General features: G+C 43.6%; 2 protein-coding genes and 1 long non-coding RNA gene across 11 annotated transcripts; 2 read left to right on the top strand and 1 right to left on the bottom strand.

Annotated features, from left to right (window-relative positions):
- Positions 1-1,337: 1,337 nt before the first annotated feature.
- On the bottom strand, positions 1,338-23,106 carry LOC134396088 (uncharacterized). Of its 4 annotated transcripts, none has more exons than XR_010025246.1 (5): positions 23,040-23,106; positions 20,549-20,694; positions 14,356-14,597; positions 12,472-12,625; positions 1,338-1,746 (listed from the first exon to the last, which is right to left on the bottom strand). It is a non-coding gene; the product is annotated as an uncharacterized LOC134396088 (long non-coding RNA). The 4 variants fall into 4 exon arrangements; XR_010025248.1 differs by having other exon boundaries at positions 1,338-2,197; XR_010025245.1 differs by lacking the exon at positions 1,338-1,746 and having other exon boundaries at positions 12,287-12,625.
- On the top strand, positions 9,373-12,435 carry LOC134396077 (zinc finger protein 501-like). The gene is made up of 3 exons (XM_063122428.1): positions 9,373-9,431; positions 9,951-10,046; positions 11,235-12,435. Exons 1-3 carry the CDS (start codon positions 9,398-9,400, stop codon positions 12,350-12,352), a joined length of 1,248 nt encoding a protein of 415 aa, XP_062978498.1. The 5' UTR covers positions 9,373-9,397; the 3' UTR covers positions 12,353-12,435.
- Positions 19,981-26,911, top strand: LOC134396052 (oocyte zinc finger protein XlCOF6.1-like). Of its 6 annotated transcripts, XM_063122393.1 has the most exons (5): positions 20,226-20,267; positions 21,032-21,227; positions 21,968-22,094; positions 25,368-25,478; positions 25,576-26,911. In XM_063122393.1, the coding sequence occupies exons 2-5, from the start codon at positions 21,060-21,062 to the stop codon at positions 26,736-26,738; spliced, it is 1,569 nt and encodes a 522-aa protein (XP_062978463.1). In that variant the 5' UTR covers positions 20,226-20,267; positions 21,032-21,059; the 3' UTR covers positions 26,739-26,911. The 6 variants fall into 6 exon arrangements, with proteins under 6 accessions (XP_062978465.1, XP_062978467.1, XP_062978463.1 ...); XM_063122395.1 differs by lacking the exons at positions 20,226-20,267; positions 21,032-21,227 and adding an exon at positions 19,981-20,185; XM_063122397.1 differs by lacking the exon at positions 21,032-21,227 and having other exon boundaries at positions 20,187-20,267.
- Positions 26,912-27,073: the final 162 nt, after the last annotated feature.

Consider the following 27,073-nt stretch of genomic DNA (forward strand, 5'->3'; position numbering starts at 1 on the left):
AAAGTTCCGGAGATGAGAGATATAGTTGTGTGTCATCGGCATACAGGTGATATTGGAGGCCATGGGACTGAATAAGTTTACCCAAGGGCAGCATGTATAGAGAAAACAGCAGCGGGCCAAGCACCGAGCCTTGCAGAACCCCTACTGAAAGGGGAAAGGAGGAGGACGAGCCGCCGTTAGCCGACACGCTGAAAGAGCGACCCTCTAGATAGGAGGCGAACCAGTTATAGACAGAGCCACAGAGTCCAAGGTCATGGAGGGAATCTAAGAGAAGATCGTGATCAACCGTGTCAAAGGCTGCAGTTAGATCAAGGAGAATAAGGACGGAATAATGGCCCTTAGACTTGGCAGTGAGAAGATCATTGGTGATCTTGGTAAGGGCTGTTTCAGTGGAATGCAAAGGACGGAATCCAGATTGAAAGGGATCCAGAGCAGAGTTACTAGAGAGAAAGTCAAGACAGCGAGAGTAGACCACACGTTCCAGGATCTTTGAGACAAGGGGCAACAGAGAGACAGGTCGGTAGTTAGACAGAGAAAGTCGATCAAGAGTGGGTTTTTTGAGAATGGGAGAGACAGTAGCATGTTTAAAAGCAGAGGGAAATGAGCCAGAGGACAGAGAAGAATTAATGATGTGAAGCAAGGACGGGAGGATAGCGGGGATAAGATTAATAAAGACGCGAGAGGGAATTGGATCACGGGAACAAGTGGAAGGCTTCAACGAGCGCAGTATTTTAGACAGTTCATCAGCTGAGACTGAGGGGAACACCGAGAGAGTTGCAGGAGGAACTGACAGGTGAGGCACAGGAGCTGGAAGCGGATCAGAGCTGGCCAGATCGGAGCGAATAGTTTGGATTTTAGCATTGAAGAAAGAGGCAAAGTCATTGGCAGACAGAGAGGCGGGGAGAGATGGTGGATTAGGTTTCAGGAGAGAATTGAAGGACTTGAAGAGCCGCTGAGGGTGTCTAGCATTTGACTGGATCAGCGTTGATTCTAAGAATAATAATCGCACCTGCGATTCTAAGACGCACCCCATTTTTAGAGATCTTTATATGGGGGGAAAAGTGTGTCTTAGAATTGAAGAAATACGGTAATAATAAATAATGGCTCTCATCTGAAACCCAACCCTTCAAGCTGTTTGGAGTTAACTTCAAAGCTGTTGACTGCTTAGGGGAGCCTGCCACCTGTTAACTGAAGATGGTACTGCAGTCTTAGAATCAAAGAATAGTAGAGTTGGAAGGGGCCTACAAGGCCATGGAGTCCAACCCCCTGCTCATTGCAGGAATCCACCTTAAAGCATACCTGACAGATGGCTTTCCAGCTGCAAATACACGGACACGTTTGAATTAATGAATGCATTTTATTTATTTATTTATTACATTTCTATACAGCCCAATAGCCAGCGCTCTCTGGGCGGTTCACAAAAATTAAAAACATTCAAAGTATAAAACAATAGTATAAAACCCTAATATAAAGTACAATATAAAAGCTCAACCAGATAAAAACAGCAGCAATGCAAAATTACAAATTTAAAACACCAAGTTAAATTTTTTTATAGACTGTTAAAATGCTGGGAGAATAAAAAGGTCTTCACCTGGCCTCTAAAAGCATATAATGTAGGTGCCAAGCGAACCTCCTTAGGGAACTCATTCCACAGCCAGGGTGCCACAGCAGAGAGCAAATAACGCAGAGGTGCGCACACCTGTAGGCCTGGCGTGTTTCAGGTGTGGAGGTGTCATGGACTTAGAGCTATGGTGCAAAAATGATGGCACATTCTTTTTCATTATTATAGAAGTAATAAACATTATGGGGTGGAGAGAACACAACTGTTTTGTCTTTTCTTTCAAAATCCCTCTGCCACTGAAGAGCCGAGTGATTATATCAAATCTATATATCAAATGTGATTATATCAAATCTTCTATATCAAATCTACCTCTGACCTTCATTGCTGATCACGTTTCAGATCTCAGTGTTCCTAAATATAGACACCCGATCCCTGATTTTAAAATTGGTTTTGTAGTGAGAGAAATTTGGCTATTTCATGACGGTGGTGGTTGGGTGGCGGTGGTGGGGGAGCCTTGCTCAAGGTAGAGAACAGCAGGGGAGCATCTGGCCCTTATAGGGGTTCCTGCATGGGAATCCAGGGCATTTCCAGATCCCTCTCAGTTGCGTGTATTGGTGATAGTGGTGTGGAAAACATCTTGCAAGAGAAGTGTGTTGTCTGAACCAGGCCTGTATAATTCTTCCTAAAACTATAAATAGGACTGTGGATACAGACTCCACCTTGAAAAGCAAAACTGCATCAGATAATCTGTGACAAGAAAAAGGATGCAAACTAAACACATTTGCATATTATTATTATTGTTATTATTATTATTATTTATTGCATTTTTATACCGCCCAATAGCCGAAGCTCCCCAGGCGGTTCACAAAATCTAAAACAATTCAAAGTGTAAAACAAACAGTATAAAAACATGATATAAAATACACATTAAAAAGTTATTAAAAACATACCACACATGATTAAAACATCCTGAAAACATTCTAAAATTTCACTGGATAGGCCTGCTGGAATAAGTCAGTCTTTATTGCTTTTTTAAATTCTAAAAGACTGTCAAGTTGACGAATCTCCTCCGGCAGGCCATTCCACAGTCTGGGAGTAGCAGAAGAGAACGTCCTCTGGGTAACAGTTGTTAATCTAATTTTTGTTAGCTGAAATGGATTCTTCCCAGAGGACCTGAGTGTGCAGGGCGGATTGTACGGGAGAAGGCGATCCCGCAGGTAGCCTGGACCCAAACCATGTAGGGCTTTAAAGGTAATAACCAACACTTTGTACTTCGCTCGGAAACGAATTGGCAGCCAGTGAAGAGATTTCAAAGTTGGTGTAATGTGGTCACCCCTAGGTGTACCAGTGACCAGCCTGGCTGCAATATTTTGGACTAATTGAAGTTTCCGGACTAGGCACAAAGGTAGGCCCATATAGAGTGCATTGCAGAAGTCAAGCCTTGAAGTTACCAGTGCGTGCACGACCGTCTTTAAGTCTTCCAACTCTAGGAAGGGGTGCAGCTGGCGTATCAGCAGAAGCTGATAGTAGGCACTCCTGGCCGTTGCATCTATCTGGGCTGTCATTTGGAGCGACGGATCCAGAAGCACCCCCAAGCTGCGAACACAGTCTTTCAGGGGGAGTGTAACCCCATCCAGAACCGGTTGACACACCTCCAAACCTAGGTTATGGCCTTTGACAGCGAGCACCTCCGTCTTGTCTGGATTCAGCTTCAGTTTGTTTTTCCTCATCCAGCCCATTACTGTCTCCAAGCGTTCATTCAGAGGAGACACATATGTATTTAGAGTTTTGCCTATTTCAGGTTCAGCTGGACGTGAGCAGGGGTGATAAGGAGGTGGCAGCAAATTGTAGCCTGGAGAGTATTTTTTTCTTTAAATGAAGTTAGCCAGAAAAGGCTAGATTCTGCGTCCAGTTTCCATACACACTGCCTTTCTGGCATCAGAACATGGAATACACGTTCCTTCTGAATGAAGAGAAATCGATGCAAAAGCACACTAAAGTGGCATGATACAGAGATGTAAACTTCTTTGTTTACTAATGTTCACAGTGTAGAAGTGATTCATACTTATCTGCTGAATATGTTCAGCAGCTGATACACTAGAATCATGATTTTGGAATTGATTTGGTTGCATTAAAGCCTTAATTTAAACCCCTGAAACAGTGCTTTGCTTATAGCTGCAAGCTGTGACGTTTTTAAAAAAATGCTTCAGCAGGTTCTGAAAGAAAATAGTTGCAATGGCTGGTACTTGGTGTTAAAAATGCCAAATAAACGCACAGGGTGCAGATGTATTAATTTATATATTCCCAATGTAGCAGGTGACTCATTCTCAACAGTTTTAAGGCAACAATGTTCTTCATCAATAGAAACACAATAAATATAAGCATCAAAGAGTCTTGTGGCACCTTAAAGACTAACACGTTTATTTATTCTGGCATAAGCTTTCAAGAATACTTGTCCACTTCAGATAAATGAAATGTCAACCTCAAATTGGCTGATCTATATACATAGGGTTGGGGGTGGGGGGAGAGAAATATGTAAACAGTGATGTCTTATTTTACTGATTGATTTCAGTCCACTCTGGGAACCCTTTTTGGATCAGAATAAAAAATTATTTAAATGTCAGAGGGAATTTTAATGCCAAAAAGTAGCGACAGTAATCATTAGCTTAACAGTTATCATTCCCAAATCATTGTTGGGCGATAACACAGACAGCATTGCAACGATGAGCCAATTAATATAACAAAATGCAAAACTGCAAAGCAAAAAAAGAAAAAAGGAGCTGGAAAAGTACAGACCGTGATTATTCCCTTAATGGCTGCCACTTACAAAGAGGACGGTGGCGACGAAAGCTCATGGCAAAATAAATAAATTTGTTAGGCTTTAAGGAGTCACAAGACTCTTATTTTTGCTGCTATAGGCTAACACGGCTATTGCTCTGAAAATAAATATATATCTATGGTTGGCATTGATTTGACTGGAAAAAGCTCCTAGTTGTAGTTGAAATCTCCACAAATACTTTTGTTTTTAAATTGCAAAATATCGCAGACTTTTTTTCTTTTCTTTTTAATGCTCTAGCATGGTAGCCCTACCTTTTTTGCCTTTTCGCAAACACGAAAACCGTAGCAGGGTAGGGGGTGGATAAAGGAAAGGTGGACGACTACAGTTCCCAGAATCCCTCGTGTTTGGCAGACGAAAGGGGAGGAGGACTACAAATCCCAGCAGCTAGATGGCTCCCTAAATCCCTATTACCAAAAGATCTGGCTGAGATTGGGTCGGAGGGTGGGTGGGCACGCAGGGATCCGCTGGGGAAGAGGGGGCCGCGTTGAGGAATTGCAGCAGCGAGGTTGGAGACCTCCTGGAAGAGGCTCTGCGCAGTTTGCCAATGCGGGTGAGGAGGGGCAGAGGCAGGATTGTTTGTCCCACTTGGGAGGTGGGTGGGTGGGAGGCGGAGGCCTTTCCTCCCCCTTGCCCGAGTCTTGCCGTTTTGATGATGAATCTAGAAGGGAAGGAGGGAGTGGCAATACTTCGCATTTCCCTTTGTTTCCATCTCTCCCCCCTCCCCCGGCCCACAATGGATAGGTGAGAGAACAAACATTCAGAAAAAGAAAATCTGGAACGAGAAAGGAGGAGGGTGGAGGCGATGGGTCGAGAGATAGGCAGGGGATCAAGGCGAGGAGTTGGTAGGAAAAACGATGTGTGGAAAGAGAAAGAAAGGACGAAATGTCAAGTAAGGAGAAAAGACAAGAAATTGGAGGGTTCATCATTTCTGTGTCGCTCGGAAGTCGACGTGGTTGCTAGTGGTAACGAGGCAAGCCTGCTACAATGAGTTAATCCAAGGGCAAAATCCAACGTAAAGCCTATTTAGAGTAGACGTATTGAAATAACGTAAGTGCCATTCGTTTCAGTGGCTTTACTCTAAGTAGGACTCGGGTTAGATTTTGCCCCAAGAGTCTTGTTGCACCTGAAAGTCTCATCGATTTATAGGGCAGAAACTTCCAGGGTTCAGAGCCTAGTTCATCAGAGGAGTCAGGTCAGATAGATGGGTATGGAGAAAAATGGTGAATGGTGGCATTTCATAGTCTTTGGGCCCCACTGTTGACATTGTTTCTTCTCAGTACCCATGTGCATGTGAATGAGAGCTGTCATTCACTTAAAGACATTGTAATCACTTCATAGAATCATAGAATAGCAGAGTTGGAAGGGGCCTACAAGGCCATCTAGTCCAACCCCCTGCTCAATGCAGGAATCCACCCTAAAGCATCCCTGACAGATGGTTGTCCAGCTGCCTCTTGAAGGCCTCTAGTGTGGGAGAGCCCACAACCTCCCTAGGTAACTGATTCCACCGTCGCATTGCTCTAATAGTCAGGAAGTTTTTCCTGATCTGGCTTCCTTTAACTTGAGCCCGTTATTCCGTGTCCTGCACTCTGGGAGGATCGAGAAGAGATCCTGGCCCTCCTCTGTGTGACAACCTTTTAAGTACTTGAAGAGTGCTATCATGTCTCCCCTCAATCTTCTCTTCTCCAGGCGAAACATGCCCAGTTCTTTCAGTCTCTCTTCATAGGGCTTTGTTTCTAGACCTCTGATCATCCTGGTTGCCCTCCTCTGAACACGCTCCAGCTTGTCTGCGTCCTCCTTGAATTGTGGAGCCCAGAACTGGACGCAATACTCTAGATGAGGCCTAACCAGGGCCGAATAGAGAGGAACCAGTACCTCACGTGATTTGGAAGCTATATTTCTATTAATGCAGCCCAAAATCCAAATAATTTCGTATCTATTCAGAAATAAAGTCCATTGTAAGTAAGAAGTGTGATTTATGCATGCTTACTGTGCACAAATCCATTACATCCCCATAAATATGCATTAGCATAAATATGCATATGACTAAAACATAGTTTTGAAGGGAGGAGGGAACTTATTTTTTACAGACTGTTGACTGCGTGTTGCAGCAGGCCTACCTTAGAAGAGACCTTTCTGTGTGAGAGTAAAGGGAATGCTTCTTCTGTGATCTGTTGCTTTTATAAATAATTTTTTTAAAATATAAGTAACTTTAAAAAATGTGTTGACTGGTTAATCAGGGTACCTGATCATTGGGTGCAAAGGGAAATGGAAACACAGCATTTTAAAATTATATTAATTTTTATATTTAGGTGGATGCCAGTGTTTCATCTTTGATAGGAAAGATGCCATATTTATATGGGTGTCCTGGAACCAGCTGTGTGCCAGCACATGACCATATTGAACTCTTTCCACAGAATTGTTCGTTTCCTCTTTGCATTCTGGTTTGTCCCTTGTTTATCCTAAAAAGAGCCATTCAGAAAATGAGATTAACTACGAGTGGGGGGACATATTGTGGAACTGGTATTAAATCATGGATTTCTGTTATTTGCTTTATTGTGTCCTTTAGCTATTAATATGAATCGCAGATAACAAAGCTTATTCTAATTTATGAATCAATTGTGTATAATATTATAGTCAGTGGTGAAGTTCTCTAAACTGCTGAAAGGGAAATGGCTTCCAATGTGCAATTACACTGTTTCACGTGACCACAATTAATTTACACCCATAAGATGTGGTGATGGCTGGTTGCTTAGTTCATAGAACCATAGAATAGTAGAGTTGGAAGGGGCCCATAAGGCCATCGAGTCCAACCCCCTGCTCAATGGTGTTATTGTTAGAAAGGATTTGGCAAGTTTATTACCTTCACAGAAACTCTAAATTCAAGGGCATTATACTTCTGAACACCAGACGCTGAGGACTAGCAACAGAATAAGGTTGCTCCTTCTTGCTCTGGCTCGTTAGTGTTTGAAACAAAATGGTGGATGACACAGGCCTTTGGTGTGATCCAGCAAGGCAGTTCTTACATCCTAGTCTGTAAAATTATCCCTTGGCTAGTGTGACCATATGAAAAGGAGGACAGGGCTCCTGTATCTTTAACAGTTGCATAGAAAAGGGAATTTCAACAGGTGTCATTTGTATATATGGAGAATCTGGTGAAATTCCCTCTTCATCACAACAGTTAAAGCTGCAGGAGCTATACTAGAATGACCAGATTTAAAAGAGGGCAGGGCTCCTGCAGCTATCACTGGTGTGATGAAGAGGGAATTTCACCAGGTTCCCCATATATACAAATGACATCTGCTGAAATTCCCTTTTCTATGCAACTGTTAAAGATACAGGAGCCCTGTCCTCCTTTTCATATGGTCACCCTACCCTTGGCATCCTACTGTACAGTTAATTCAGAAGCTTTCAGTATTGTGAATAATCCTTTCTTACCCCATCATGCCTTTCAACTCAGAAAATGCAATGTAATATTGAAAAAAAATGAGGGAGGGATTTTGTTCTTCTTTTGTGTGAAAATATCCTACTTTTCCTTGTCCTTCTCACCTCTGCAGAACACAGAATGAGGACTATGTCTCTGTCTGAGTTGTCTCCTCTTTCCAGAGGATGGCAAAGGGCCGCAGTTGAGCCAGCTCAGGTAGGAACATGCTTGAAATCTTAAGGCCTATTTAAAGTCCTCCTCTAAACAGAAGAGATGGAGAGAGGGAAGCATATATCCTCTTGATTCCAGGAAAGTACTACTCACATGAAGGATTGAATATCATTCCCTGTCACGGGATGAGGGTGAAGACAGATGTAATGCTTTAGAGAAATGAAAACAAATGTAATGTTTTCAGGGCAGTGTGGCCAGTTTGAAAATGTCCTTGCCTCATTCAGCACAAACACACTGTTTTTGATCCTAAGGCGAGTTCTGGTGTGGGGGACACACCTTCAAATCTGCAGCATGCTCAGTTTGAAATGGGGAAAAGAGAGGCTCACATAAGAATTATTTTAAGAAGTCTCCCCCTTCCCCAGCACCCCGCTTTGTAATAGCAAAGAACTTCATAGAATCATAGAATAGTAGAGTTGGAAGGGGCCTATAAGGCCATCTAGTCCAACCCCCTGCTCAATGCAGGAATCCACTTTAAAGCATACCTGACAGATGGTTGTCCAGCTGCCACTTGAAGGCCTCTAGTGTGGGAGAGCCCACAACCTCCCTAGGTAACTGGTTCCATTGTCGTACTGCTCTAACAGTCAGGATGTTTTTCCTGATGTCCAGCTGGAATCTGGCTTCCTGTCACTTGAGCCGTTATTCCGTGTCCAGCACTCTGGGAGGATCGAGAAGAGATCCTGGCCCTCCTCTGTGTGACAAACGTTCAAGTATTTGAAGAATGCTATCATGAATCCCCTCTATCTCCTCTTCTCCAGGCTAAACATCCCCAGTTCTTTCAGTCTCTCTTCATTGGGCTTTGTTTCCAGACCCCTGATCATCCTCGTTGTCCTCCTCTTATGCCTCTTCTAATTGAGAAGGCCGCTTTGATAACTTTATCCTCTGTAAACCCCCAAATCACCTGCGACTGTGCTGCTAACTCCTTACTGTTGTAATGATTGGTGTGTTTCAAGTTCTGTTAAGAAAACTCGCCTCTTCAACCAGGCAATCTCCCTTCCTCTGTCTTTTCCTGCCACCTCCCTTGGGATGCGGTCCTGTGTTCAGCCTGGCTAAAGAGCGTTGGGGAGGGTTTCCCTAGCAGGCTCAAACCCCTTCTCCACCAGGCATTCCCGGAATGCCCGAAAGGCTGTTTTCAAGTTGTATTTAAACAAGTTTCTGGCTGAAATATTTGCAGACGTTCATTCTCTGTGATTGAACCACTGAGAGGGTTTTTGAGGTAGTGGAGGCTGAACAAGGACTCTTTTAATTCTTTCAGAGGCCGGTGACTTTTAAAGATGTGGCCGTGTATTTCACAGAGAGACAAGGGGCTCTGCTGGACCCAAATCAGAGGGCCTTATACAAAGATGTCATGATGGAAAATTATGAGAATGTGGCCTCACTGGGTAAGGAATTTACTTTCTTGTTTCATTGGGACAGAAAAATGCAAAGCACCAATATTGGTCTGTGCTTTTCCGTAGTCCTTTATATATTCAGGAGGATAAGTTGAGAGATCTGTTGGAGGAGCCCTTCTCCGCATCCCACCAGGACAACACATACGCTATGATGGAACAAGGGAGAGGGCCTTCTCTGTTGTGGCACCCCGACTGTGGAATGCCCTCCCCTTGGAAGCCTGACTGGTGCCAACGCTGATTTTCTTCCGGCGCCAAGTGAAAACATGGCTTTTTAACAAACCCTTTAATGGTTAAATTCACTAAGATGGCACATTGTTTTAACTGTTTTAATTGTTTTTACTGCTTTTAATTTACATTATTGTTTTAACTTGGTTCACGGTTTAATTTGTTTTTAGCTGTGTTTATTTATTGTTTTTTATTGTGTGCTTTTATCTGTACGCCACCCTGAGATCTTAATGATATAGGGCGGGATACAAATATTTTAAATAAATAATTTTATTTTCTGTCAAGGATTTCTGGTTCCCAAGCCTAACCTCATCTCTCGCCTGGAGCGAGGAGACGACCCGTGGCTGCCGGATTCTCCGGGCGTGGATGACCGCCTCTCAGGTGAGGGACTGGGCTACACCAGCAGGCAAATAATCCATTGGGGACACTCTAATATGCTCTGGTAATCTGTGGGCCTCAGACAGTTCATGTGGCTGAGCTGCTATTTGCTAACCCAACTACGCCAACATCTGGAAGGGTTCTCTCTCTCACACACACGTGTTAGATTACTGCATCCTCTCCATTGCTCTTCAGTCCCATTTCCAAGGCAAGGCAATTTGTTCTGTTCAGGTTTATCTTTCCGCCATTCTGTCCTTTATGCTGTGAAGAAGCTACTGCCAAGACTTACAGAGGACTAGCAACACCTTTGGTTAATAAAAAAAAAGTGTTCACTGTTACTTCCCTCTTGGCCATATGAATAGTCATTCTAGCTCATTGTCCCTTAACACTTCTTGTTTTGACTCCCAATTTAGGGGAACTGTCTGAATTGGTAACAGCAAAAAAAAAAAATTGGAATTTATTTATTTAGAAATTTGTCTCCCACTCTTCAAATATGTTTTTTCCAGGACAGCTATGCAACATATATCCATTTATTTATTACATTTCTACAACTCCCAATAGCCAAAGCTCTCTGGGTGGTTCACAATAATTAAAACTGTAAAATACAATATAAATGTTTAAATGTTTAAAGCTACAGTATAAAATAAAAAATAATAATTGAATAAAAGCTAGCAACAGTGCAAAGATTTAAAGTACAGTAGAAGATTTGAAACAACAGAAACTGTGAAAGACTAAAATGCCTGGGAAAATAAAAAGGTCTTTATTTGGTGCTGAAAAGAGCACAATGTAGGTGCCAGGCAAGTTTCTCTGGGACGCTCATTCCACAACTGAGGTGCCACAGCTGAAAAGGCCCTCTTCTTAGTAGCCATCCACCTCACTTCCTTTGGTGGGTGCTCTTGGAGAAGGATCACTGAAGAGGATCTTAGGATGCTGGAGCCATATATGGGAGGAGACAATCCTTCAGGTAACTTGGCCCCCAAAATTTGTGAAATCTCCTTTTAAAGCCCTTTAATTTGATAGCCCGGCAGTCATCACATTCTGTGGTAAAAATTTCTCCAGGGGTTTTGCAGTGCCTTTCCCATCCTACAGCAGTCTACTCTGGTCTGTCTACCAATCTCATTTTCTGAGATTCTTTCTCTTCCAGGGTCAAGGGTCACCCCTGTCAACATTTTGTCTTTTCTTCCCCGGCAGGTGGCTTGAGAAAAAAGAATGTGTGCCGCAAGTGTGGCAGAAGTTTTGCTCAGAAATCGGATCTTGTCATGCATCGCATCGTTCACATGGGTGAGAAACCCTTCAAGTGTTTGGAATGCGCAAAATATTTTGTTCACCATTCTGAGCTTGTGAAACACCAGCGGGTCCATACAGGAGAGAGACCCTTTAAATGCCTAGAGTGCGGGAAATGTTTTTCACGTCAATCAGTTCTTGTGAATCACCACAGAATCCACACGGGAGAGAAACCCTATCAGTGCTTGGAGTGTGTAAAATGCTTCACCCAGCGATCACAACTTGTCAGACACCGACGGGTCCACACGGGAGAGAAGCCGTACAAATGCTTGGAGTGCGGAAAATGTTTTGCTCGTCACTCGGTCCTTATTAATCACCAAAGAGTCCACACGGGAGAGAAACCATACAAATGCTTGGAGTGTGCCAAATGCTTTGCGCGTCAGTCGGTTCTTGTGAACCATCAGAGAGTCCACACTGGAGAGAAACCCTATAAATGTCAGGAGTGTGGGAAACGTTTCGCTCACCAGTCAAACCTTGTGAATCACCAGCGAGTCCATACAGGGGAGAAACCCTACAAATGCTTGAAGTGTGGGAAATGTTTTGCTCAACAGTCAGATCTTGTGAAACACCGTAGGATCCACACCGGGGAGAGACCCTACAAATGCCTGGAGTGTGGGAAGTGTTTTGCGATACATTCGGATGTAGCGAATCACCAAAGAGTCCACACAGGAGAGAAGCCCCATAAATGCCTGGAGTGTGGGAAATGTTTTGCTCAACGGTCAGCCCTTGTGAGCCATCAAAGAGTCCACACAGGCGAGAAACCCTACAAATGTTCGGAGTGTGAGAAATGTTTTGCTCAGCTGTCGAACCTTGTGAAGCACCAGAGAATCCACACAGGGGAGAAACCCTACAAGTGCATGGAGTGTGGGAAATGTTTTGCTCGGCACTCACACCTTCGTGTGCACCACAGAGTCCACCTGGGAGTGAAATCCTATGAACGCCGCAAATGTGGCGAAAGCTTTGTAGAGAAAGGAAAGTTTATTCAGTATCAGATAGCCAACACGGGTGAAATACATTCCAAATAATCCCAGTTTAGTAACATATACCCTTGAAAGTAGTGCTTTCTTGATATCAGATAGTCCCTCCTGGCTTTGATACTCCATAGTACTTTAGGGTAAATAGTATTTAAAGGGTAGTACTTCACCTGGCCTCACAATTTTCATGACAGCAACTTGAACTCCTGTCCATCTTGCACTTCCCAGCATACTTTGGATAGGTTGTCTGTCGTTAACAAACCAATGTTCATCGTTTTGTTCATCTTTCTCTTTAACACACATGGAACCCGAAACACTGCAAAACTGAGAACAGGGAAATCCATCTGTGATTCCAGGGGTGCTAATCCAAAGCTGGTGTTCCCTGGTTCAAACTGATTGGCAGAACTAGTTTTTTTTTTCAGACCTTAAAGGGGAACCATAAAGGTTTTATCGAAAGCAGTGCGAGCCCCTCCAAAGTAAACCCAGTGCTCTACAGGCGGAAATGTCTCCCTTCCTGACTAGTTTACAATTGACTGGGAGAAATTAATTGGATACTCTTTGGATCAGGGGTGCTCAACTTGTGGCCCTCCAGATGTTTTGGCCTACAGCTCCCACCAGCCTTAGCCAGCATAGTCAGTGGTGAGGGATGATGGGAGTTGTAGGGCCAAAACATCCCGAAGGCCGCAAGTTGCCCACCCCTGCTTTAGATTCTGGTTCTGTGGTTCAGGAAAGAGGCAACGGAAGCAGTAACGCTGGTGTCATGATGGTAGGACAGATGCGTTGGCCCTGCTCCGCAGAATACAGGAGGATCCGAGGGATGTCAGAGGAAGTTTTCTGGGGGGGGATAGAGGTCTCTGAGCCTTCATCAGCTCAACCCCCTGGACTTTGGCTCGCTTCCTTGCAAACTGGTCCCATTTAAATTGCATCGAGTCTGGCCAGTTTGTGGTTTTGTGTGTGTTGCAAATAGAAAGTTGCACAAATCGCAACCACAATGCCCTGCCCTCTTTTAAATCTGGTCACTCTAGTATAGCTCCTGCAGCTTTAACTGGTGTGATGAAGAGGGCATTTCACCAGGTTCTCCATACATACAAATGACACCTGCTGAAATTCCCTTCTCAATACAACTGTTAAAGATACAGGAGCCCTGTCCTCCTTTTCATTTGGTCACCCCAGTTAAGAGAGTGGAAGCAGGTTTGGGGCTATGGGTTTCTGTCTCCCAGGAGCTGCCTTCTTTGAAATCAGTTTTTCCCCGCCCCTTAATTGTGATGGAAGGGTATTTTGGTACTGATTCTAGCCATGGTTAATGCTTAATAGAGTCCTCCTCAAACAGGTTTTGCTGTGAAGTGGGAACCCTGGTTAGTGCTAACCATGGTTTACGCCAGTGCAGATGTCCCAAACCCTAGGCCACAGTCTGAACACACATGATGCATCAGTCTAGCTAAAGTTAGAATATGCCTGGGTCTGAACACTGGGCGGAAATTCGATCACAGGTGAAAGGTGGGATATGAATGTAATAAATAAACTGCAAGAGGGAAGGAGTAGAAGGAAGAAATCCACAGGACAATAATCCACTTCTAGTCTCTTAACCACCATTGGGGATGCAATCCTATGCATGTTTAGACAGAAAAAAGTATTACAACTCCCAGCATTCCCCAGCCAGTGACTCTGTCATTTGTACCAATTATTTTTATTTACTTTGTATTTTATGTTTTTGTGCCCAGTTTCATATGCATTGCTATTTCTCTGACATTTGTGATCTAATTTATAATTTCATTATGCTGCATTATTCAACTTTGATAGTCTCCTATATATATAATTTAATATTTTGTTGTTCCTGCTCTTTTGCATTGGCTATGGCTCGGATTACTTAGTCAACCTTTGAATTCTTCCCTGCCACCTACTTTTTTTTTTTAAAAGCACAACCTCAATAGTATTAATCACTACAAAGTTCCTAAAGTTTTAAGACAATTGCATTATCTATTTCTCTTCTTCATCTTATTGGCTTATCTATTTCTATTATTATCTATCTGTCCATCATTACATTTATATCTCACCTTTTTTTCTTCTTGCAAGGAATCTAAGGCAGCTTACATGGTCCTCTTCCTCTCCATTTTGTCCTCACAACAACACTGTGAGGTAGGTTGGGCTGAGAGTCAGTGACTGGCCCAAAGTTACCCAGCGAGCTTCCATGGCCAAATGGGGACTGGAACCCATGTCTCCCTAGTCCCAACCACTACACCACACTGTCTCTCTTATTAGTGAGGCTCCTTCTTTTAGCAAAGGGTTCATTTGTGAGCTGGAAAGAGAAAGACGTGGGATCTGATTCCAGGTGGGCGAGAGATAATAGTGGCAGCAAGGTCCTTTCATTTTATGATTCAGGTCTTCTTGGTTTAGCATTGGTGACATTTGATAATTTCTAGAGGGGTAGCAGTGTTGGTTGCAGCAAAAACAAAGGGCCTGTTCAGACTACACGCTAAGCCATGGTTAGGCTACTAAGACTTTTGCAGCAAATGGTTAGTGAGCATGGTTAACCCGTGGTTATGTAGCCGCCATGGTTAAGAATTGTTCACATGAAACGCTAAGCCATAATGTTTCGCTCAAAATGCTTAATCATCATGGCTTAGTGTGTCTTCTGAACAGGGCCAAAGAGTCTTGTGGCACCTTAAAGACTTAAGCTTTCACAGACCACAATCTACTTCATCAGAGCCATGAAGTTTTATTCTGACTTACAAGTATATATACACATGGCTTTGGTGGGGTGGGAGTTGTAAACTGGTGAAAAGAAAATGAAATGCAGAAAGTAGAGACAGTGACCATAATGTTATTAACAGTGGCTTTCCACAAAGCATTTGTGTTGAGAACACAAACATCCTGACAGACATTGACCTACTTGACACAACGAGACAAGCTAGAGTACGAGTTGAGTGTGGATTGTTGCTAAACCGTGGGTTGTTGAATCATGGGTTATTGTGGTGTGTGAACCCAGCCGTGCCAACAAACTGGTTTGATAACCATGAACAACCCACAGTTCATAACTCAACAACAAACCATAGGTTCTCTTTGTGGGTTGTTTGTGGTTAACAAACCATGGGTTCACACAACACAACAACAATTCAAAGACAACCCATGGTTCAACAAAAACACAGACTCAACTTGTATTCTGGCTTGACGTGGAGTGAACCCAGCCATTGTGTAAGCTAATTAACGCACGTAGTGTAATTACACTGGAAAAACGTTATATTTTAAATCTTAATTGACTTTTACAATAATGTTTGGGTTACCAACTGTTTTGCGAATAGCCACTGGTAATAACATGCTTTTCACTGTTTGTACTTACTGTTTACTATCCGCCACCTCCAAACCGTGTGTATGTATACACACACGTGCACACACACACTCACTCCTATGATTCAGGATACCACTTCATACATATGATGCACTGAATTGTAGTCCACTAAAACCTATGCCATAACAAAATTAATTAGACTTTAAGTTGTTTGTTTTAACATTTCAGAAGTATATTTGGTTTATTGTCAGTAGTCACAATCCAGCCAAATTTAAGCAATTCTGATGTTCATATGTACACATATGAAGGTGCCACATAATGACTTAAACCATTGATCCATCTAGTCTGTTATAGACTACAGTGAGTTAAATTCAATGTTAGTCCCACTTAATTCCCATTCATTTCATTTGGTCTACTCTAAGTAGGTGGATTTAACCCGCTGATTACACAGGAAGGTTTCCCCTCCCCTCCCCTCCCCCCCCCCCCCAGCCCTACCTGGGGATGCCAGGGTTTCAACCTGGGAACTTCTATATGTAAAGATATGCTTTATTATTGAGCTGAAACCTCTCAGTGGGAGAGATTTAAACAGTTGCTTAACTCATCTGTTAAAATCAAGGGGAATTAAAATTGATTGGCTTTGGCAGGATCATGTCCAATGTTAAAAGCTTTGTTGATGTCAAATAATGAAGGGAATTTGAATTTGTTAATCGATTACTTCTTCTAATAGAGTGGGGGACGTATATTGACGATTAGTGTTTGATTTGTATATTGTTCTTGTACATAAATGTTGGAGTGACTTAAGTGAATTATATTGAATACATGCATTGTCCTGGTAATGTTTTCCGTAGTATAATTCAGTCACTACAATCAAGTGAGGAAAAAGACAGCAAATTATGGACCTGTGATAATAATTCATTAGTGATTGATGTTAATTAATTGGATTAATTTATCATTTTTGATTTCCCCCCCATAACGGTTGCTTAATTGAAATAGCTACTAGATTTAGAATATTGTGGTATTTTAAAAATCAGTCTTAATGGATATGATGATCTGATTCACAGTGCAGTCCGATACATGTCTACTCAGAACTAAGTTCCACTGAGTTCAGTGGGCTTACTCTCTACTAAGTTTAAGAATGCAGCCTCAAAGAAGATTCATTGTTTTCAATCAGATTAATAGAACTGATAGCAATTTACAGTTAAATTTTGTATTTAGGAAAGAATTAATGAGTGTTTGGGATGACAAAATAATTTTCATGAATACTATATCATTAGAACTACTTTGTAAGAATTCTCCCATATGTTTTCATATTAAATATTGTACTATTTCAGTGGGAACACTAATCCAGAATGGTATATCTGTATAGCCTATGCGGCAGGGTCTTGCTATTTTATTGTTTTACTCTGTACAGCACCATGTACATTGATGGCGCTATATAAATAAATTAATAATAATAATAATAATAATAATAATAGGGAAGAAAAAGGAAGGCAAACATATTTCATTTCACTTCTCAAATAAAATGGAAATCAATTCTAAAGAAATTGAATGTATACTAAGAATGAACACGTACACATCACCGTTAGGTAACGAAGCACACAATAATGGGTTGCATCCAATTTTAATCATATTTAGAATAGGGAACTGAAATCAATGAGACTTATGTTAGTCACGACTAACTTAGCTCCCATTGATTTCACTGGGTATACTCCAAGTATGACTGAATCTGGATCAAACTCAATATTTTATAACCAAACTTGAAATATTGGAGAAACATAATGATTAGATGAGTAAAACGTTCAGATGAAATAATGTCTTGGTCTGACATTAGATGGGTTACTAAAAAATATTCAGATATCTGAATATTCTGGAAAATTTAAGTTAAAAGCAAAAAGTGTTAAACTCTAATAACTTCTTTTAAATATTATAGGAAATAGTGCTTAAACAAGAAAACTTTCATCCAAAAAGATTGGTGAGAATTAATGAATTGCGGGGGTGGGGGTGGGGGTGGGGGTGGGGGTGGGTAAGTTAGGAAAAATATATACTTTTTTGCAGGAAGGTCCAGAATAAACTGAATTTTGCAACTTCTTGCTTTATATGAGTTCCTAAGAACTAGTTGAGGAACTTAAGGGTATGATTAAGGATGTTGACTAGGGTAACCATATGAAAAGCAGGACAGGGCTCCTGGATCTTTAACAGTTGTATAGAAAATGGAATTTCAGCAGGTGTCATTTGTACGCATGCAGCACCTGGTGAAATTCCCTCCTCTTCACAACAGTTAAAGCTCTTGACCAGATACAAAAGCCCTGTCCTCCTTTTCATATGGTCACCCTAATGTTGACCCCACTGCCCTGAACTCTCTTCCACCCTGAATTTTCTGTGCTGCCAGAGAGCTTTGGAGCTGATCCTCCTCACAATACTTGGGGGGGGGGGGGTTACAGACAGGAGGTTACAGGTTTGACAGGAACCTTGCCCTCTGACCACACCTGCCAGCACATCCAGGCTTCTTTGCAGGAGAGGAAATGTCTCTGTTGCAGGAACGGCCTTAGGATCAATAGTGTCCTGGGCTAGGAGTGCCTTTGGTGCCCCCCTCCCCATGGCTTCCTTTACAGCGCTACCCAGTGGGTTCATGGGACCTGGTGCAGGTTGACTCCTCCTTAGCTCTGCACCCTGTGTGACTGCCAAGCAGGAGCCATTCAGGTCAGCCGTGCTCTGTTGCCCTGGCAATGGAGCCAACCTCTCTGTTGACTTGCTCTCCCTCTTGGCTATCCTTGCCTTTTGCTCAGCTGTCAAGCCAGAAAGGCAGTGTTGTGGCAGGCACCGTCAGCATGTTTGCACCACTGTTCGGATGTGTCACGAGGGCCGTCTTCTCCCTGAGTGTTAGTCCGGATTGGGCTGCCGCCTTAAACCCGACACTAGAAGTCAATTTGACGGCTGTGTGTCAATTAAGCTCTTCTCCTTGAGTGTTAGTCCGGATTGGGCTGCCGCCTTAAACCAGACACTAGAAGTCAATTTGACGGCTGTGTGTCAATTAAGCTCCTGTTCTCCACTTAGTGTCTGGTCACGTGGTACTGCTCCTGCACATCTTGGCCACACTTGGTGTGAAGATCAGGGCTCCCTCCCTCAATCCTTGGGGTTTACACAAGACAACCTCCTTGGCCCTGTAGCCACACCTCCTCTTAATTTTTGTGAGCCCCTTAGAGAGCTTCAATTATTGGGCAGTATAGAAATAATACACCAAGAGTAATATTCAATGTTAGTCCTACATAAAGTAGACTAATTGAAACGAATGGGACTTAAGTTAGTTGTGACTAATTTAGCCTCATTCATTTCAATTGGTCTACTTTACGTAGGATTAACATTGGATACTATCCAAATACACACTATCCAAATACACAATCCATCAGCACATGCAAAGCTAGTCTTTCTTTTTAGTCTTAGAGTGCTTTTGTACAAGACACTTGTGACGCTTTAAAATAGGTAGAATAATGTTTTGAAAATAACATTAAGAATCAGTATATTGTGTAATTAAATATTGTATTATTTGGGTGATTGGATAAATGGCTTAACCTGATTGCCTCAAGTTTACATTAGAATATGTCTGACATGGAACATTTGTGATGTCCAGATCTATATATTCGGTCTGGATTAAAGCTGTTGGTTGTTTTATGATGGTTTTAATTTTTGTGAACCGCCCAGGGAGCTTCGGCTATTGGGCGGTATAAAAATGTAATAAATAAATAAATAAATAAAGCATTTTTTCAAGGTAATAATTAATAAAATATTTAATGTATATTCAACAATTAATAAAGAACTTCCAGTTATCATAAAACAATATCCAGTGTTGTCTTCCTTGTTTTTCTTTTAAAGAGGCAGGAGTTAATTTAACTATATCTATTATATCCCATAATGTCTTTAACCACACTCTTTATCTGATTCAGCTAGGGTGACCATATGAAAAGGAGGACAGGGCTCCTGTGTCTTTAACAGTTGTAAAGAAAAGGGAATTTCAGCCGTTGTCATTGTTATGCAAGCAGCACCTGGTGAAATCCCCTCTTCATCACAACAGTTAAAGCTGCAGGAGCCCTGCCCTCTTTTGTATCTGGTCACTCTAGTATAGTTCCTGCAGCTTTCACTGTTGTGATGAAGAGGGAATTTCACCAGGTTCTCCATACATACAAATGACACCTGCTGAAATTCCCATTTCTCTACAACTGAACAGAAGCTCTGTCCTTCTCATATGGTCACCCTAGATTCAGCAAAATTCTACTTATGTTTTTTTGCTCCACGTTAGAGAACTCCAGACTTAGGCAAGCATTAGCAAAGCTCTTGGCAAAGTTACACTCGTGTCTGCTTCCAAAGAGTCTCAGTGAGGTGAATGCTTTTGACGGAAAGGAAGAGAAGACTACACTTCCCAGAACACCCCCCCCTCCGTCCTAGCATTACGGGAATGAGGGCGAGAAAGGAGTACAAGTCCCAGCAGCCACCGGGCTTCCTGATTCCAGTGTTGAGGGGATAGAATTGGCTCAAGGGTGGGAGGCTTGAGGGAATTGTCAGGAGAGACGGACGGGAAGAAAATGAAGGCGGCAGCTGCGCAGGCAAGAACTTTATGGAAGTTGAGAGGGGGCCAGGAGAGAGGGAGCAAATGGCGGCGCTTGACTTCCTGGAGACTTTGGAGGGGTGAAATATTTTTGCAGTATGGAACCGCGGGGTGGTTGTGGGGAGAGGGGTCCGAAATGACACCCTCCTCCGCCTTCCTGGAAGAGGAACTGAGTAAGGGCGGGGAAGTGGGGTGCTGGGAAGGAGGTTGGGGTTAGTTTGCGGGAAGGAAAAAGCAGCACGAGGGTCGCTAGAAGGATTGAGAAACGCTCAAGATCCAAAGGTATCCAGCCTGGGCCTTCTGTCTAAATATGGGGCTGTCCCTCATCTCCCAGCCCGACATAGATAATTGGGGTTCCTACCTTTTTTAGTCTGCTATACTCTTGTGTCTTTCATGGCGGCCTGTTTTCATTTGTTTAAGGATGGCAATCCTATACTTCAGCCTTCCCCAACCTGTAGGCTGACCATATGGAAAGGAGGACAGGGCTCCAGTATCTTTAACAGTTGTCTAGAAAAGGAAATGTCAGCAGGTATCATTTGTATGCAAACAGCACTGGGTGAAATTCCCTCTTCATCACAAGCTGCAGGAGCCCTGCCCACTTTTGTATCTCCTCACTCTAGCTTAGGGTTATATCAAAAGGAGGACAGGGCTCCTGTATTTTTAACAGTTGCAAAGGAAAAGGAATTTCAGCATGCGTATAAATGGAACCTGCTGAAATTTCCTTTTCTATGCAACTGTTAAAGATACAGGAGCCCTGCCCTCCTTTTCATACGGTCACCATACTCTAGCTATAATACCATATGGTCATCCTACCAACTTGGTGCTCTCCGGATGTTTTGGACAGCAATTTGCAGCATTCCTGACCACTGGCCATGCTGATGGGCGTTGAGAAGGGAAGGATGTTATGTACAATCCAACTTTTGTGCTGCAAGCTGATGGCTCCGGGTTCCTCAAGAGAGAATCGAGTCACAGGTGTCAAGAGATCACGCAAACTCTCCAGGGCCTTTACAATGCAATCCTGTATATATGTCTTCTTGGAAGTAAGTTCCATGGAGTTCAGTCAGACTTACCCCCAGAGAAATGGAGAGAGCCATAGTGGAGCCAGCTCAGGTAGGAATAAGGCTTGAAGGATTTGTGATGGGGAATAGTCCCATGGTTTGCACACCATGGGACTACAGGTGTAGACCTATGCAGATTTATTTGGGAGAAAGCCCCACTGAGTTCAGCAGTACATACTCTCCAGAGCAGCTTCCTCCAAGCTGATGCTCTCCAGTGTTTTGGACTTCAATTCTTATCAGCTCCAACCAGCAGGGCCAATAGTCAGGAATGCTGGGAGCTGTAGTTCAAAATATCTGGAGGGCATGCTGGCTGGGGCATGCTGGGAGTTGTAGGACGTATTTCTCTCTAAACATGCATAGGATAGCACCTTAAGTAACAGTTTGTACAAACAGTATATTCAAATGGCAAAACTTTGCATAGATTTGTACCACTTCAAGCTGCAGGTGAATGTTTGCTGGTTTTACTGTTTCTCCCAGGAAAGCACAAATTCAGTCAGTGCTGAAAGCAGCATTGGGGGAGTGGGGAGGATTCACCCATGAAATCTAACTCTCTAAGAATAAATTGCTTATAACTTGGAACATTGCCCATGAAATAAAATTGTTGGTGATTCCCCTGTTCTGTACGTAAGCCATTGATGTATTGGTGTCATTTAAAATGTGCATATTACCAAAACTGGTTTTGGAAGTGGCGGAAGTTGGATGAGAGCTCTTTCTTATTCCAGAGCCCGGTGACCTTTGAAGATGTTGCTGTGTATTTCACGGAGGGCCAGGGGGCTCTGCTGGGCCCAGATCAAAGGACCTTGTACAAGAATGTCATGATGGAGAATTATGGGAGTGTGGCATCATTGGGTAAGGAACTTGCTGTATCATTTTGCAGGAGATGAAGGGCTGTGGGGCAACCTAGACAGAGGCTAGGTTGAGACTGAGGTCTAGTCCTTCTAAATGTGGTCCTTTTAACCTCAGAACCTATACCAAATGGGCCCAGAAAACCCAGGTGGGTAACCAGTGCTAATCCAAACAGACAAACATCTAATCTTAACCAACAAGCATCACTGCAGACATGATTATAAATAGGAATCTATTTATTTTAGACAATCAGAAAATTAAAGAAAATAAGTGGTGGCATGGTGGTTACTTAAATATACAATCTCTCTCTCTCTGTGGTTACAAGAAAAGAGAATGTAATGCAAATATAAGATTATTAAAAGAATCACAGTCGCCAAAGCAGGCATTACAAATTTAGCTAATAAGATAACAGCTTGAGCTTCTAATATTGTTATGACTTCTCCTTATCCACTACTTGTGGTTTAAAGCTAAACTAAAACGTAGCACAACTTAACTACAACATAATGGTTAACCCTCCCTATTCCTCCTCCTGAACATTACTTGGATATAAAAGCTACGCTAAAGCATTGCTAAGTTCCTCTAGGCATGTGAAGAATAAAAGTAGAAGTTAGAGAGAAAGAGAAAAACCAAGACTTGGAAATAATTCTAAGTTCCATCTTCAGAAATAACTTCCAAGTCCCAAGCTCTGAAATATTCAAAGTCCTAAAGCATAAAAATATTCTAAGTCCTAATGTTTAAAAGTGTAGAGATTCATAGTTACCCAAGTATTTGGGTCTGTTAATCCAAAAATCCGAGGTGACGTAGAGGATAAGGGGAAATTATTATTATTATTTTAAAAAAATCAAGCCCTGAAGCCTTTGCTACCTGTGCTCTTTTTACACTTGAGTGATGAGACCACCCTCTTGTAATCACAAATGGTATGAATAAGTGATTAGACCACCAACTCACCAATCAGAAGTTAGGTGTCTCCCCCTCCCTGACATCTCACGTGTTATACCCATGTCTTTTGGGGAACATCTCTGGTATTAGCATTAACAGGTTATTTTGAAGTTTACTAAAACATGGCTGCCATATGGACGTATTATCTTGATTGACATATTTCTGTCTGGTACATCTTCTTTGAACTCACGTTCACATTCGGACATATTTGGTCATATCTGCCCGAACACCTTTCCCCTCGAGTGAGGACATTCTCTTATCAGTGAGTGCACACCACGAGATGTCAAAACAGTACTTTTCCGCTTCCTAGTGGATATCTGAGCATGCTCAGTTCCTCTATTCAGCTCGCTCGCACTTTGGCCTTGAACAAGCTCTGTAAAGCCGCTTGTAAAGTCAGCTGCTTTTTTTCTTTTTCATCAAAGAACATCCTGCAAGTCTTAGCTAGAGTCTTAGTTAATGGCATAAAATCAATTAGCATAAAATCAAAACTTCAAGGTCTTCATGCCTATGGCTCAGGGGTTTGGAAGGTACATCTGGGGGGTCTTTAAAATATCTTTTAGGGGAGTCTTCTTATAAATCTCCCTAAAATCCTCACTCAGGTCATTCCACCATTCCAGATCAAATTAGCCATATTTAGTTTGAAGTAGCCTTTTCTGTGCTGCATAATTTATATATTTTATTTTTATTTATTTATTGCATTTCTATACCGCCCAACAGCCGAAGCTCGTTGGGCGGTTCACAAAAACTAAAACCAAAGTATAAAACAAACAGTATAAAAATATGATATAAAATACACGTTAAAACGTGATTAAAAACATACCACACATTATTAAAACATCTTTACAACATCCTTAAAATATTCTAAAATTTCACTGGATAGGCCTGCTGGAATAGATCAGTCTTTATCGCTTTTTTAAACTCTAAAAAGGCCACAGTGAGGGAGGAAGCAGCAGCCAGGCACCTCTCCACCGTGCCTGGGTCCAGCTCCAGCTGAGAGCCCCCTCCCTCCTGCTACCAACTGTCACTGCAGAGGCCACCATGAGGGAGGAAGCAGCAGCCAGGCACCTCTCCACCGTGCCTGGGTCCAGCTCCAGCTGGGAGCCCCCTCCCTCCTGCTACCAACTGTCACTGCAGAGGCCACCAGTGAGGGAGGAAGCAGCAGCCAGGCACCTCTCCACCGTGCCTGGGTCCAGCTCCAGCTGGGAGCCCCCTCCCTCCTGCTACCAACTGTCACTGCAGAGGCCACCAGTGAGGGAGGAAGCAGCAGCCAGGCATCTCTCCACCGTGCCTGGGTCCAGCTCCAGCTGAGAGCCCCCTCCCTCCTGCTACCAACTGTCACTGCAGAGGCCACCATGAGGGAGGAAGCAGCAGCCAGGCACCTCTCCACCGTGCCTGGGTCCAGCTCCAGCTGGGAGCCCCCTCCCTCCTGCTACCAACTGTCACTGCAGAGGCCACCAGTGAGGGAGGAAGCAGCAGCCAGGCACCTCTCCACCGTGCCTGGGTCCAGCTCCAGCTGGGAGCCCCCTCCCTCCTGCTACCAACTGTCACTGCAGAGGCCACCAGTGAGGGAGGAAGCAGCAGCCAGGCATCTCTCCACCGTGCCTGGGTCCAGCTCCAGCTGAGAGCCCCCTCCCTCCTGCTGTCCCCTGTAACTGCTGAACTTTGCAACTAAGATTGTAGTGCCTGAATTTGCTTTCCTTTTCCCCCTCCTTCTCCTCCCTCCCAATCCCCTTTCCTTTTGTGTCATGTCTTTTAGATTGTAAGCCTGTGGGCAGGGACTGTCAAGAAATACTTTTGTAAGCCGCCATGAGAGCCTTTTTTGGCTGAATGGCGGCATAAAAATACTTAAATAAATAAAAAAATAAAAAAAATAAAAGACTGTCAAGTTGACGAATCTAATTTAACCCTTTTAGTCCCGGATTAACAGTCCTTGCTTAAACTGAACAGCAGACTGCCCCAACCTCATGCTCTTCTGATATTTTGGAGTACAGCTTCCTCCATTCCTGGCCAGTGGTCAGAAAGGTTGGGAGTTTTCACCCAAAACATCCAGAGGGTATGAGGATGGGGAAGGCTGAGCTATCCATCCTCCCAAGATCTCTTTCCTTTCCTATTCGCACAACCTGGCAGCCCACAGTAGATTATTTAATCCACAGTGTATATGTGAAGTTTTTGTCCTAAGGTGCATCGCTTCACTCTTAACCTATATCTTCTCATTTAGGAACCCTTGATAAGCTTCTGAGGAAATTTAGAATCATTACCCCCCACCCCACCCAAACTCAGTTTTTTAAGATCATCTTCCAATTTATATCTCATCCTTTCATGTTGACTTGCCTACAGGATTTTCAGGCCCCAAACCTGACCTCATCTCCCAGTTGGAACGAGGAGAAGAACCGTGGGTGCCAGAATCTCAAAACCTGGGTGCAGTAGAGATCCTTGATGTCTGCTCAGGTGAGGAAGTTGGGAATAACATCTCGGTCCACTGAGCCCCCCCCCTCTCTTTTTGGTGATTGTCTGGGACACCCCTTGCTTCTTGTATTTTGTCCAGGTGACCCTTTGGGGAAAGACTGCTGCTCCCAGTGTGGGAAACTTCTTGATGTCATGCCTCAGAGAGTCCTCAGGGAAAAGAAATCCTTCAGATGTTTGGCATGTGGGGCAAATTTTGTTCCACGGCCACACCTTACGACACAGCAGGGAACCCATCTTGCAAGGAGAACCTATGAATGCCTGCAGTGCGGAGTAGATTTCGAACAGCACGCCGCCTTCGTGAACCACTGGAGAGGCCACACGGGAGAGGAGCCGTACGAATGCCTGCGGTGTGGGAAGTGTTTCCCTCGACCGGCGGCCCTCGTGAAGCATTGCCGAGCCCACAGGGCGGATGAGCCCCACATGTGTCTGGAGTGCGGGAAGTGCTTTGCTCACGAGTCGTCCCTTCTGACGCACCGAAAAATCCACGTGCGTGAGAGGGCCCACCAGTGCTTGCAGTGTGGGGATCGTTTTGCCGACCACCCGGCCTTTGTGAGGCACCAGAGGGCCCACACGGGAAAGAAACCCTACAGGTGCTGGGAGTGTGGGGAATGCTTTGCCGACAGGTCCCATGTCGTGGCTCACCAGAGGGTCCACCGAGGGATGAACCTCTACAAGTGCTTGGAGTGCGGAGAAAATTTTGACCAGCACTCTGCCCTGGTGAGCCACTGGATGATCCACACAGGGGAACAACCCTACGAATGCCGGGAGTGTGGCAAATGTTTTCCCCGGCCCTCAGCCCTCGTGAAACACTGCCGGGTTCACACGTCTGAGAAACCCTACACGTGTTTGGAGTGCGGGAAGTTTTTTGCCCAGCAGTCGGGCCTTGTCAAACACCAGCGCGTCCACACGGGAGAGAAGCCCTACGCGTGCTTGGGGTGCGGGAAGTGTTTTGCTGACAGCTCCTCCCTTGCCAGGCACAAACGGGTCCACACAGGAGAAAAGCCCTTTACATGTTCAGAGTGCGGGAAGCGCTTTTCGGACAGGTCGAACGTTTTGGCCCACAGGCGGGTCCACACGGGAGAGAAGCCCTACAAATGTCTGGAGTGTGGGAAATGCTTTTCTCATCGGTCGCACATTGTGAAACACCAGAAATTCCACATGAAAGAGAGAGGCACTAAATACCCACAGCTACCCCAGGGGTTAGCCACAGATAAGTCACCCCATCCTAGGATGGTTAAATGAGAAGTATCCTGAACCTTTTGAGAGACATCTTCTCATCATCAGGAAAAATGCCCAAAGACCCATGTGCAATGCCAACCAGGCAACAGAAGCTATGTTACATTTTCATTTTAATAAATTTGTGCTTAGTCTGTAATCTTGACTGTAAATAAAAAAGGGTGTTACAGTGAAGTAAAGTTATTGTATATAACCAATATTCAAATATTAAATAATGAAACAAAAGATTATGGGGCTATTCGCACAACCTGGCAGCCCACAGTGGATTATTTAAGCCACAGTGAAGCTGCGGCACATTCAGATCATGTGCGGCTGCCATTTTGAATATGCAACTCACACTC

This window comes from Elgaria multicarinata, chromosome 3 (genome assembly GCF_023053635.1).
Source record: "Elgaria multicarinata webbii isolate HBS135686 ecotype San Diego chromosome 3, rElgMul1.1.pri, whole genome shotgun sequence".
In the NCBI taxonomy this organism is placed as follows: Eukaryota; Metazoa; Chordata; class Lepidosauria; order Squamata; family Anguidae; genus Elgaria; species Elgaria multicarinata.